This window comes from Rhincodon typus, chromosome 9, assembly GCF_021869965.1.
Source record: "Rhincodon typus isolate 14 chromosome 9, sRhiTyp1.1, whole genome shotgun sequence".
In the NCBI taxonomy this organism is placed as follows: Eukaryota; Metazoa; Chordata; class Chondrichthyes; order Orectolobiformes; family Rhincodontidae; genus Rhincodon; species Rhincodon typus.
Genome location: NC_063340.1, coordinates 24,044,377 through 24,058,873, shown reverse-complemented (window position 1 = coordinate 24,058,873; position 14,497 = coordinate 24,044,377). Strand labels below are relative to the sequence as shown.

The 14,497-nt window shown below is 44.2% G+C and overlaps 1 protein-coding gene across 1 annotated transcript in view; it reads right to left on the bottom strand.

Moving 5' to 3' along the window:
* Positions 1–14,497, bottom strand: part of LOC109911701 (plasminogen-like) — an 80,462-nt gene that overhangs the window by 5,243 nt on the left and 60,722 nt on the right. Inside the window, exons 12-14 of the mRNA XM_048600948.1 lie at positions 7,175–7,249; positions 6,574–6,714; positions 1,295–1,401 (exon numbers count right to left, since the gene is read on the bottom strand). Coding sequence (XP_048456905.1) covers positions 1,295–1,401; positions 6,574–6,714; positions 7,175–7,249 — 323 coding nt within the window. The remainder of the gene's footprint in view (positions 1–1,294; positions 1,402–6,573; positions 6,715–7,174; positions 7,250–14,497) is intronic.

Sequence of the window (14,497 nt, the reverse complement as noted above, 5' to 3'; positions counted from 1 at the left end):
TGATTTTGGTTCAACCAAGCAGCCTCCATTTTCTCATACAGTTGTTGTTACCTTTGAAATGTTACCTCAGTCCTGATGATTACAAGATGAAACACTTCAATAGCATGCCTCTATCTTCAGCAATACTCTGTCCTATAATGACTATTTGTTTAGCCTATCAAGTTCCACAATGATCAGAGCTAACATGTATCAACTAACTGCAAGCCATCTCTCAAAGGATCTTATGGTCCAGTTGTAGTGTCCCTACCTCTGAGCCAGGAGGCCCAGGTTCAAGTCCCACCTACTCCAGAGGTGTACGACACCATCTCTGTACAAATTGCTTAGGAAAATATCTCTCAATGTTGTGCACATGGTCCTGCTGTTCCAGCTTGCAAATCAAAGAGTTTGCATCTCCTCTCTTCTGATTTGTTTGCCAGGTGCACTGGATTCCATCCATTTGTTGAGTAGTGACTCTAAGCTTCATGAATGTGGCCATGGTAGATCAAAGACAGGGGTTGTACAACTTAAGGTGAGCAGTGGCTGCTCAGTGGAACCCTCCCATCATTAGAGACAGCCTGTAGCAGCCATTCTGTATGCCAATCAAGTTTTATCACTCGTAATTGCTGTCTCCCATGTATAATCATGCTGCAGCAAAACCAAAGTGTCCTCTCCAAAATGAAAGCCTGGGCAAACTATACAGATATCTGGGCTGCTTAAATGTTAGGTGCCACTCTCGACCACCCCAGTTAAGGCCAAAGGAATGCAAAACATCATCTGTGGCATTGGCTTGGTTGCAGGAGCTGCCAGGAATTTGACACCTTTAGACATCAGTTTGCTTTGGTTTACATTCCAGATGCCTTTGTCAGAGGTTACCCCTTACCCTTTAACTCTGCCAAGGTATCCTCAAGGTGATAAGGATATTCACTCATGGTATTTTAATTCACTAGTGCTAGGGCCATGTCCATATACTGCTGGGCCCCCACACTGGGGGTCAAACCTCCGCTGCTTTCCTATAAAGTTTTAACCAGGGGTTAATCTCCCTGTGCCGTATTGGGGGTGCAGAGTAGAGACTTTGCCAATGGGGAGGTTATGTGCTGGCAGGGGAATGGATCACTTCAAACCTGTTGGGCACAAATGCTCATACCAGATGACCATGTTATCAGCATTCAAGGAGCAATGAGCAATCTTGAAATCAATGCTTTTAGAAGAGGATGGCTGAGTGGGGAGGCAAATTAGAGGAGAAAAGAGGAAAGAAGAAAGCAAACAATTAAGGACATGTTACTTTACTTTGATAAACATTTGTGTTAATGTGTACCTTGAGTTTCACTCCAGCCTGAAACATAGCAATCAGCTCCAGTTGGTAATATATAGCGCTGTGTTGGCAAACAGATTAATGCCACTTTGTCAGTCAGGACTGCTGGCCTGAAATCAAAAGCAGTGTTTCAAAATATTTTTGTTTTTATTTAATTTGCATCAGGTTGTTACTTCTTAACTAACAGGTCTGTATATTTCTTTTAAAAAAGTGAAAGAACTGCAGATACTGGAAATCAGAAAAAAAAACAGAAATTGCGAGAGAAACTCAGCAGGTCTGGCAACATCTGTAAAGAGAAAGCAGAGTTAATGTTTGCTTCAGTGACCCTTCTTCAGAACTGACCCAAAACCACTGAACAGAATCTGAACCCCAGGATCTGACAACTTCCCTTCTTCTTCCACTGATTTGAACCTCAGGAACCCAAAACCTCTTTCCAGCTGGCCTCTTCATCCCCACTTACTCCTGCTAGCCCTGACGCTCCCCTTGACTCCCCTTGCTGGCCTCAACAGCCACCTTGGTTTTTCCAGGATCCAACATTCTCCTTGATACATCCATCCCCCAGCCCTCCACCAACTGTCCTGAGTACTCCATCACATACCTGGCACAATGCCCACTTGGCAACATACTTACCTGACACCCTACTCAGCACCCTTGTCCCTTGCACATTTAAAAATCTAACCCTTTCCCCAACTGCCACCCTAACACTACAGTTGACTTAAGTACTTCTGCTTTCCTAGCAGCTATCTGTCTGTGCTGGTGGACATTCAAACCTCAGAACTCAGCACATTAACTGCTACAAAGAGGTGTGTGATTTGACTTTCCCTAACTATCCTGTTCTACAGAGGAACTTTGTTGATTTCAGGGATGGTCCATATTTCTGAATAAGTCAGGATTGGAATTCCCATCTAGTAATGTGATCCTTAGTACGAGCCAAAAAGAACAAGAGAAAAGCAGCAATCTGACTGTAATTGCCACTCCTGGGATATCTAGGCCATTATGTTGAGTGCTTTTTGAAAAGAAACAAGGCAGCTGTATGTAGAAGAGAAAGGCAATAAGTTTTATTTCAATGACTGCTGTATTGTACATTTTACTGAGTGTCTTATAAGTAACAGAGAATTCATTATGTTAAGAGATGGAGAAAGAGAGCCTCCAGTAAAAGAGAGAGAGAGATTGTGAAAGAGAGACAAAGGAAGACTGGGATCAGAGAGATGAAGGAAAGCAACAGTACTTTTTAAAAATTATCAGTCCAATTTTAAAGATGACTGATTTCCACCGTACACAATAGACAATTAGAAAAACAAATTATTGATTATGGACAATGCTGCGAAGGAGAGATTCTAAATGGTAGCAAAAATGGAATAGAGAAATAATTACTTTGGCAATTTATTTATATTATTACCAATTCTTTCATTTTGTAGAATTGTGGTGATTGGTTCAGCTGTGTTCAAAATGAGTTTTATTTCAATCACAGATTCCAGATAAGTCTACCAGAGCTTCTCTATTTTATTCATTATATGGCGTTTCTGTCAAGAAATTAGCTCAGTTTTGTGTGTTTTTGCAGAACTGAAAGAGAACCGTTCAGGAAATAACTCTGAGGTCATCCCAGTGCTTACTAATTGAAGTGGAAAGTGAATCCTGCATACCTTGCTGGTAACCACCAGTAACTGGTCCTCATCTTGCTGAGTATCTGTATGTTACTTAACAAAAATTGTAGTGAACAATGCGCTTGATTTAAAACTTCGAAAGCAAAAGGGAAAAGACGATGGCTATGATATTATTGATCTGGTATATACATGCAGAAACCTTTAACAGTGTCATCTGAAATTTCTCTCTCCATTATTTAAACAGAAATGTTAACTTATTTGACTTAAATCAATTAAAACCCATGCCAATGGAAAGGAATTTAAGGAAACACAGGGTTACAGAGTTATATCATTCAATGTGTGTCACTAGTTAATTTTTTCTTTGCATTCTTCATATCAAATGAAAGGGTGCTTTGTAAGCTCATAGTGACACAAAGTGGATAATGGAACTTAAGGAAACATAGAAGCAGATTTAGTTGCAGAGATGATGGGGATGGTGAATTCGAGTCAAATTGTGTATAAAAAGAGAAACGAAGAAAACTATCATGAGGTGCTTCGATAAGGTGAACAGTCAAGATCTTTTTCCTTTGGTGGCGGAGTCCAAAGCTAGAGGGCATAGGTTTAAGGTGAGAGGGGAAAGATTTAAAAAGGACCTGAGGAGTAACTTTTTCACGAAGAGGGTGGTATGTGTATGGAACATGCTGCCAGAGAAAATGGTGGAGACAGGCATAATTACAACATTTAAAAAGCATCTGAATGGGTACATGAATAGGAAGGGTTTAGAGAAATATGGGCCAAATGTTGAAAAATGGGACTAGGTCAGATTGGGATGTCTGGTAGGCATCGATGAGTTGAATCGAAGTGTCAATTTCCAAGCTGAATGACTCTATGACACTAAGTTTTACCTGTCTTGGGAGAAGTCATCAGCAAGTGAAACCTAATGGATTCATGTTTGGACATTATGGTGTGCCTTCTTTCTGGGTCCACTATGTCCATCAGAAGCCACTCCCATGGTATGAATGCCCCCTTGTCTCCCTCCCACAACATGTTATCCCTTTCTGCCCGCTCCCTAGCTAGGGTCTGCCAGCCTGGCCCCTGCATTCCTGGACTCATCTCTCAGTTCAGGCTCCATCACTGAACACCTTCCTAGGAGATTGTTGCAGTTCCAGTTAGCAGCTGTCCGAGATGGAACTTCCACAATCTCACAGTGCTAGTTAAAAGGGCAAAGTAGGGGCAAATAAAGATTGCTTCAATTCAGATCCATATTTATTAAACCTACACTACGCAGAGGTTCTTATGGTGTAGAAGGTAGATCTTTTCAGAAGCACTGCATCATCATGAACACAGAAGACCATATAAAACCATACGATACAGGAGCTGAATGAGACCTTTTGACCTACTGAGTCTACTCCACCATTCAATCATGGCTGATATATTTCTCAAACCCATTCTCCTGCTTTCTCCCCATAACTCTTGAACCTGTTACCAATCAAGAACCTATGTCTGTCTTAAAGGCACCCAATAATTTGGCCACCACAGCCTCCTGTAGCGATGTAATCCACAGATTCACCACTCTCTGGCTGAAGAAATTTCTCCTCATCTCAGTTCTAAAGGGTCATCCCCTCACTCTGAGACTGTGGCCTCAGGTCCTAGTCTCTCCTATCCAGTGGAAACATCATCTCCACATCCACTCTATCTAGATGTCCCAGTATTCTGTAAATTTCAGTCAGATACCCCCTCATCCTTTTAAATTATGTTGAGTACAAACCCAAAATCCTCAAACACTCCTCATATGACAAACCCTTCATCACCAGCATCATTCTTGCAAGTGTCCTCTGGAGCACCTCCAATGCTGACTCATCTTTCCTTGGATACAGGGCCTAAAATTCTCCCAATATTCCAAGTGCTGTCTGACCAGAGCCTTATACAGCCTCAGCAGTACATCTCTGCTCTTGTATTCTAGCCTCCTTGAAATCAATGCTGACATGGCATTCACCTTCCCAACTGCCAACTGAACCTGCATGTTAAGGTTAACAGAATATTGATCTAGGATTTCCAAATCCCCTTGTGTTTCAGATTTCTGAAGCCTTTCTCCATTTAGAAAATAGGCTACACCTCTATTCTTCCTACCAAAGTGCATAACCTCTCAATTTCCTACATTATATTCCATTTGCCACTTTTTGCCCACTATCCTAGCCTGTCCAAGTACACCTCCATTTCCTCAACACCGCCTGTCCCTCCGCCTATCTTTGTGTCATCTGCAAACTTAGCCACAATGACCTCAGTCCCTTTGTCCAGATGGTTAATGAATAATGTGAATAGTTGTGGCCCCAACACGGACCCCTGCAGATCTCCACTAGTCACTGGCTGTCATCCTGAAAAAGATCCCTTTATACTACTCTCTGCCTTCTGCCAGTCAGCCAATCCTCTATCCATGCCAATACATTGCCCCTAACATCATGGGCTCTTATCTTGTTTAGCAGTCTCCAGTGTGGCACCTTGTCAAAGGCCTTCTGGAAATCAAAATAGATGAAGTCCACCAGCTCACTTTTGTCTAACTTGTTCATATTCTCCTCAAAGAATTCTAACAGATTTGTCAGACATGACCTTCCCTTGACAAAGCCATGTTATTTCAGCCCTCTTTTACCATGTACTTCCAAGTATTCTGCAATTTCATCCTTAATAATGGACTCTAAAATCTTACCAACTGAGCTCAGGTTAAACAGCTTACAGTTTCCTGTCTTCTGCCACCGTCCCTTCTTAAATAGGGGTTTTACGCAAGCCAGTGTCCAGTCCTCTGGCACCCTCCCTGACTCCAATGATTCCTGAAAGATCACCACCAATGCCTTTATAATCTTCTCAGCTATCTCCTTCAGAACTCTGAGGTGTAGTCCATCTGGTCCGGGTGATTTTCCACCATCAGACCTTTCAGTTTCCCCAGCACCTTCTCCTTAATGATGGTCACTACACTCACTGATGCCCCCAACTGTCTTGAACTCTGGTACGTTACTGATGTCCTCCACTGTGAAAACTGATGCAAAGTACCCATTCAGTTCCTTCACCGTTTCTTTGTTCCCCATTACTACTTTGCCAGCCTCATTTTCCAGTGCTCCAATGTCCATTCTTGACTCTCTCTTACCTATATCCAAAAAAAACTCTTGCAATCTTCTTTTATATCACTATATTTTTTCTAGTACTTCATCTTTTCTCCCCTTATTAATTGTTTAGTGATCCTCTGTTGGGTTTTAAAAGCTTCCTAATTCTCTGGCTGCCCACTAATATTCACCACATTGAGTGCTTTTTCTTTTGGTTTTATGCCGTCCCTGACTTCCCTTGTTGCCTCATCCTCCCCTTAGTATGTTTCTTCTTCCTTGGGATGAATTTCTGCTGTGCCTCTCGAATTACTCCTAGAAACCCCTGCCATTGCTGCTCCACTGCCTTCCCCGCTAGGCTGGCCTTCCTATTAACTCTAGCCAGCTGTTCCCTCATGTCTTTGTAGTCACCTTTACTCAATTGTAATACTGTTACACTTGATTTCAGCTTCTCCCTCTCAAACTGCAGGGTGAATTCTATCATATTATGGTCACTGCCCCCTTGGGGTTCCTTCAGCTTAAGTTCCCTAATCAAGTCGGCCTCACTACAGAAGGAAAAAACACATTTAAACAAAAGACAAATATAAAAGAGAAATAAAAGTAATACCTTTTAAGTTTTAATAAAGCAATGTCATTCCCAGTGGGTTCGAGAAAAATTTTGTCAACCTGAATGATCTGTCTCGATGGTTCATGTGCACGTTCTCTGTATATTCCAAGATAGACTCTGTAGGCCAAGGGGTTGAAGGAACTGTAATAGATGCAGTGAAGAAGTTAGGTACCTATATTTTTTTTAAGAAGAATAACTGTTTGCATTTAAATAGTATCTTCACAATAATGAGCTACCCGCAATGTTCCATGGAAGTATTACCAATACCCAACAAAGTTTGTCACTGAGCCATGTAAGAAGATGTTAGGAGAGATGACCAAATACATAGTCAAACTGGTAGGTCTTTAAAGGACATCTTGAAGGAAGGGAAATTGATCGAGCAGTGAAGAGATTTATGGAGGAAATTTCAGAGTTTACACTTTAGGCATCTGCAGGTGTTACTGCCAGTAGTGGAGTGATGTATCGATTGAAGAGGTGATGCCGTGGAGGAATGTAGAAACAAGATTGAGAAATTGAAATGAACATTGCCAAACTAGGATTCAACGTTGGGCATTGAGAACAGTGGTCATTAAGATTATGATCCAAAGCATCGATGTCTTACCGGTCTAAACAGCGTTTGGCTGTTACCACCCAATTGGTATGAATAAGACTTCCTCCACAGAAGTGAGCATCCAAACTGTAACATACAAGACAGTTTTAATGATTTAATATCAGTTGATTGAAAAGCTTTCAAAGTAAGCTTCAAGGTTTGCAATAAATATCATGTAAATAATGCAATGTGTAAAAACCCTCATCTCCCCTGCCAGATCTTTTCACCAATTGGTATTGCTGGTGTTTAGAAGAGTAAGTAGTGACTTTATTGAAGCATACAAAATCCTAATGGGTCTTGTCAGCATGGATGTGGAGAGATGTTGCCTCTTGCAGATGAATTTAGAACAAGGTATCACTTGTAGAGACAATCACTATTTTTATTTTATTTTTCTCATTTTTGGCTTGGAACAAGTTTAGAATTGAACTTGAAATTTGAACAGCAACTTGTTTTAAAAGAGAAGAGAACAAAGATAGATGTTTTCTGTTGGGAATTGGCCTGGAAACATAATACAACTTAATTACTCATCTAAGGACACGTAGTTAAATTGGCACTGTGCTATTGCTATGCTTAGGGCTGGCAACTGGTTGGATGTTGAATTGATCAATCAAGGAACTGGTGCTAATCAGCCAACTACAGAGAATATTGATTGAAAAGTGAAAAAATCAAGAGAGAACTGGTTCTGACTGTTTGGCAGGAGACAGTGTGAATTTTGGAGACTTCCAGAGACAGTCCTGCTTTGTTGTGCTCGCTCTCTCGCTCTTTCTCTCTCTCTCTCTCTCAAGATTCCCACCAGTTATTGAATTGTTAAATATTCTGAGAATCCCAGCCTATAAGAAATAAGTAAATATTTCTAAAAATCTGCTGAAACTGTTTGCATTAATGGTGACTTTGGAATTTGAGCAATATATACAGTTGTACTTGCCTGTGAACAACTCATTATCCAAGGATTTCATGAAGGTCTGGTATCAATTGATGGAAACTGTTTATTGAACTGTCAGATTATAGTTCTTTTATTTTCATTTTCAAATTATCCCTTAACTGTGTCTGTCTGTGTGTGTGTGTGTGTGTGTGTGTGTGTGTGTGTGTGTGTGTGTGTGTGTGTGTGTGTGTGTGTGTGTGTGTCTGGGTGGGGAATTATGATCAAAGAAAATTGTGCTTTAGATTGGAAATATTAATTAGATGACCTTGTTGTTTATCTGTGTTCTGCTAAATTTACATCATTAATAATAATTTTTTAATGTTTGCTTAAGTTATAAACCTGATATCCAATGTCTGTTGTTCATAAAATCTGGCTAGAAAGAATTGGACAGTTATTGAAAGGTTTTAATTTTCCTGTGTTGAGAATCCAGTGATAATGAGGCTGATTTGGTTTGGCTTGCTATCCCTGTGTCATAACACTCTGATTTAAAACAGATTAGGTGAAATATTTTTCTCACAGAGGGTCATGGGTTCTTGAATTCTCCTTCCAAATGGTGAGGGAAGCAGAGTCCTTGAATATTTTTTAAGGCAGAGGTAGATAGATCTTGCTAAACAAGGGGTTAGGAGATTGAAAGGACTGCAGACGCTGGAATTCAGAATCAACAAAATGTACAGCTGGAGGACCACAGCAGGTCAGACAATATCAGAGAAGCAGGAAAGTCAATGTTTAGGGTCTAGACTCCTCAGCGGGGTTGGGGAGGGGGAAGGGAGCTCAGAAATAAATAGAGGGAGGGGAGTTGGGCTGATGGGTAGGTAGATGGGATGGTGATAGGTGGATGCAGGAAGGGAGTTGTAGAGATTGATCAGAGGGAAGGGTGGAGTGGATAGGTGAGAAGAAGGATGGACAGATTGCGTCAGGTCAAGGAATTGGGGATGAGAGTGAGGGTTGGACATGGGATGAGGCTGGGCATGGAGACATTTTGAAACTGGTGAACTCCATGTTGAGGCCATTGAGCTGAAAACTCCTGAAGCAGAATATAAGGAGTTGTTCCTTTAGTTTATATGTCACCTCATTTTGACAGTGGAGGAGGCCCAGGATGAACATGCCACCAAGGGAATGGGAGGGGGAGTTGAAAAGGCTGGCAACTGATAGCTGGTGTTGATTGGAGTGTAGAAAGCACAGATGCTCCGCAAATTGGTCACCGAGTCTGCACTTGGTCTCTCCAATATAGAGGAGACCACATCGGGAGCAACTGATGCAATGGACCACATTAGAAGACCACATTCTGCTGAATTTGGAACGATTGCTTGAGGCCTTGGATGGAGGAGAGTGGAGAGGTGTAGAGGCAGGTGCAGCACCTCCTGTGGTTGCAGGGAAAGGTGCTTAGTGTGGAAAGGTTGGTGCAGAGTGTGGAGCAGATGAGGGAGTCGCGGAATGAGTAGTCCCTATGGAAAACAGACAGGGGTGAGGCAGGAAATATCTTTTTGGTGATGGGGTCTGATTGCAGGTGGTGTAAGTGGCGGAGGATGATGCATTGGATTTGGAGATTGGTGGATTGGCATGTGAGGACCAGGGGGACTCTATTCCTACTGTTGTTAGGGGGAGGGGTTTTGAGGGCAGAAGTGTGGGAAATGCAGGAGATGAGGTTGAGGGCATTATGAATCACGGGAGAGGGGAAATTATGGTCCTTGAGGTAGGAGGACATCTGAGATGTCTGGGAGTGGAACGCTTCATCCCAGGAGCAGATGCAGCAGAGGCGGAGGAATTCGGAGGATGGGATCATATTTTTACAAGAGAGTGGGTGAGAGGAGGTGTAGTCGAGATAGCTGTGTGAGTCAGTGGGTTTGAAATGGATGTTGGTGCTAAGTGGGTTGCTGGAGATGGAGACTGAGAGGTCCAGGAAGGGGAGGGAGGTGTTGGAGATGGTCCATGTGAATTTGAGGTCAGGGTGAAGTGGATGAACTGTTCGAGCTCCTTGTGGGAGCATGAGGCAGCACCAAAGCAGTCGTCAATGTAGCGGACGAAGAGGTGAGATGTGGTGCCAGGGTAGCTGCAGAAGAGGGACAGTTCCATGAATCCTACGAAGTGGCAGGCATAGCACAGACCCATGCGGGTGCCCATAGCCACCTCTTTGGTTTGTAGGAAGTCGGAGGAATCAAAGGAAAAATTGTTGAGGGTGAGGACTAGTTCCGTCAAGCGGATGTGAGTGTTAGTGGTGGGGGACTGGTTGGGCCTGCAGGATAGGAAGAAATGGAGGGACACAGGTGAGAGAAACTGAGTGTCCATGGTGAAGATGAGGTGTTCAGGGCTGGGGAATTGAAAGTCTTGAAGAAGATGGAGGGTGTGGGTTGTGTCCTGAACATAGGTGGGCACTTCCTGGACCGGCAGGAAAAGATCGGAGTTGAGGTAGGAGGAGATGAGTTCAGTTGGGCAGGAGCAGACAGAGACAATGGATTGACCAGGGCTGTCAGGTTTATAGATTTTGGATAAGAAACAGAAACAGGCGGTACAAAGTTGGGGAACCATCAGGTTGGAGGCTGTGGATAGGCAATCTCCTGAAGTGATGTGGTTATTGATGGTCTGGAAGATGATGGTTTCATAATCAGCAGTAGGGTCATAATCAAGGGGATGGTAAGACGAGGTGTTGGAGATTGGCGTCTGGCCTCAGCAATGTGGAGGTCAGTATGCCATATTACCATCACGCTCCTCCCCCCACCTTGTCAGTGGGTTTAATAGTGAGGTTGGGGTTGGAGTGGAGGGCTGTGTGTTCCATTGGGGAGAGGTTGGAGTAGGTGAGAGGGGTGGAGAGATTCAGGCGATTGATGTCACGACAACAGTTGGAGATGAAGAGGTCAAGGGAGGGGAGAAGGCCAGGGGGTGGTGTCCAGGAGGATGGGTTTTGTTGGAGGCGGGAGAAGGGGATTGCAGAAGGTGTGTTGGATTCCCATTCAAAGAACTAGGTGCGGAGGTGGCAGAAAAAGAGTTTCTATATGTGTACAGAATTCATTGATGTGTGGGCAGAGGAGAATGAATGTGAGTCCTTTACTGAGGACTGACCGTTCATCTTCAGTGAGGGGGAGATCTGGGGGGATGGTGAATACCTGGCAGGGCTTGGGGCTGGGGTTTACTGTTGAGCTGGAACTAGGAGTGAGGTGGAGACTGCCTCTGGAGTGGGTGTGTATATGGGAACGGTTATGTGGGCGGAAGTGGAAGTAGCGATGTGGTCGGCAACATCAGCAGGAGCGCTGGGGTGACCATGTGGTTGATGGCCCCCGGCGTATTCAGGAGAAGGTCGGGGATAAGGTTGGGGCCCAGGGTGGCTGAGGACGTCTGTGTTTGGAGGCAAGTACGAGAGACATTCTTTGTCTCTTAGGGAGGAGAAAAAGTGTTCTTTGAAGGTGTGGATCCTTTGAAGAATAAAGAACAATAGAGTTTCATTGCAGGTTTGCGAGAGAGAGGTTCTGAGCTGGGACAGGCCTTACTGTAGTGAGAGAAGATGTCGGCATATGGCTGCGAGTGTGGAGCTGAGGATCCACAGGGAGAACCGTTTCTGGAGGCTTTAGGGGCACTGTTGGTAATGGTTATTGTGATTTGGTCCAAATTGGGATGGTCTGAACGTTGTTTGGAGTCCATGGGGGATAAGCCAGCTGCGTAGGCAGGTACCGAGGAAGGAGACATGGCTGTAGTAACGGGTTTATTTCAGGATGTGGTCGAAGGGCTTCAGGGCAGATGAGATAACCAGTGGGTTGCAGTGGGAGGGAGACCCACTGAGATCTCTTCGGAGGGAGGAGGAAAACTTCTTCAAGGTGGGTATCCTTGGAAGAGGCTTCGCAGTCAGGTTTACAGCGACTCGGAGATAGAAATTTCTGTAAATACTGGAAGACAGAGTTGATAAAATACGGAGCTGGAGGAACACAGCAGGTCAGACAGCATTACAGGAGCAAGAAAGTCGACGTTTCAAGTCTTGATTCTTCATCAGGACTGGGGAGGGGGAAGGGGCTGGGGGAAGGTAGGCGGGGTGGCAATAGTGGATGCAGGTAGGGAGTTGTAGAGATTGGTCAGTGGGAATGATGGAGTGGATAGGTGAGAAGGAAGATGGACAGGTTGTGTCAGGTCAAGGAGGCCGGGCTGAGAGGAAGGTCTGGGCATATGTTGAGGCCAGGGTGGGGAGATTTTGAAGTTGGTGAACTCTGTGTTGAGGCCATTGGGCTGTAAGCTCCCAAGGCGGAATAAGAATTGTTGTTCCTCCAGTTTACATTTGGCCTCATTTTGCCAGTGGAGGAAGCCCAGGATGAATATGTCTCCAAGGGAGTGGGAGAGGGAGTTGAAAAAGCTGACAACCGGAAGGTGTTGATTGGAACGTACAGAGCACAGAAGCCTGCAAAAAATGCAATCCCATATTCTCAATTCCTCTGCTGCATCCGCTCCAAGGATGAAGCGTTCCACTTCCGGACATCCCAGATGTCCTCCTACTTCAAAGACAGTAATTTTCCCTCTCCCATGATTCATAATGCCCTCAACAGCATCTCCTGCATTTCCCACACTTCTACCCTCAAAACCCCTCCCACCAACAACAATAAGGATAAGAGTCCCCCAGTCTTCACATGCCACCCCACCAAATTCCAAATCCAACGCATCATCCTCTGCCATTTTCGCCACCTGCAATCAGACCCCACCACAAAAAAAAATATATTCCCTTCCCCACCCCATTTGCTTTCCGTCAGGACCGCATAATCCGCAACTCCCTCATCAGCTCTACACTCCCCACCAACCCCTCTATCACACCCGGCACCTTTCCCTGTAACTGCAGGAGGTGCTACACCTGCTTCTACACCTCCCCGCTCTCCTCCATCCAAGGCCCTAAGCAATCATTCCAAATCTGGCAGAGATTCACCTGTACGTCTTCTAACCTGGTCCATTGCATCCATTGCTCCCAATGTGATCTCCTCTATAATGGACAGACAAGTGCAGACTCAGTGACTGATTCGTGGAGCATCTGTGCTCTGTATGCTTCAATAACCACCACCTTCCAATTGCCAGTTTTTTCAACGCCGCCTCCCACTACAACCCCCTACCTGCATCCACTGTCACCACCCCACTTACCTTCCCCCAGCCCCTTCCCCCTCCCTCAATATATTTCTGAGCTCCCATCCCCCTCCCCAGTCCTGATGAAGAGTCCAAACCTGAACACCAACTGTCCTGATCCTCTGATTTGTCTGACCTGTTGTGCTCCTCCAGCTCCACATTTTATGGACTAAGCAAGGGGTTGACAGGCTATCAGGAATAGGCAGGGATGCTGATTTGTGGTTACAGTCAGATTAGTCATAATCTTGGTTAATGGTGGAGTAGATGTGTGGGGCTGAATGGTCTACTCCTGCTCATGATTTGTATGTTCAGCTGTTCATATGTACCTCCTCTGCTCCAAGGAAAGCAAATCTTAGTTTCTATAGTTTCTCCGCCTTACTGAAGATCCACATCCCAGGTACCCTTCTTGTATATTTTCTCTGTTCCCTCTCCAAAGCCAGTTTCCCTTCTGTATCGTCTACCATTTTAATATTTTCTTAAAAGTTCATGGAATGTGGGCCTCACTTTCAAGTCTAGCATTTATTATCAATTCTTAAATGCCCTTCAAAACGTGGTCATATGCAGCCTTCTAAAACCTCTTTCATCTGTATGGTGAATGCCCTCCCAAAGTGAAACAATGAAAAGATTTCAAGGTTTTAACTCAGCGACAGATGATATAGTTCCAAGTCAGGATGATGTGTTGCTCGAAGGGGAATTTGCATATAGTGGTGGTATTCCAATGCACATTCCTTGGCTGTCTAGGTAATGGAGGTCTGGGAAGTGCTGTTGAAGGAGCCCTGACAAGTTGCTTAAATGCATCTTGCAGATGGTACATGTAGTCACTACTATTTGCTCATGGTAGAAGGTCAGAATATAGGCTGCTTTGCCCTGGATGATGCTGAGCATTTGTTGGAGTGGCACACTTCTGAGCTGTGCCTTGTAGATGGTGGAGAGGTTTTTGAAGATCAGGAAGATGTTTCTAGCAAATGCCCAACCTTCCAGAAAAAAAGGAGGCATGGCTTAGGAACAGGCAGTTAGGATCAAGGGAATCCCTGGAGGTATATAGGGGATACAGGAGTTTATGGAAGAAGGAAATTAGGAGGGCGAAAAGGGTGCATGAGATAGCTCTGGTTGAGAAGACTAGGGTGAATCCAAAGAGATTCTTTAAACATGTTAAAGGAAAAAGAATAAGTAGAGAGATAATAGGCCCTCTCAAGACCAAAGTGGACATGTATGTGTGAAACCGCAGGTGATGGGTGAGGTCCTCAATGAATATTTCTCCTCTGTGTTTACCATGGAGAAAGACATGAAGACTTGGGAACTTGGGGAATTCAGTGGCTATGTCTTGG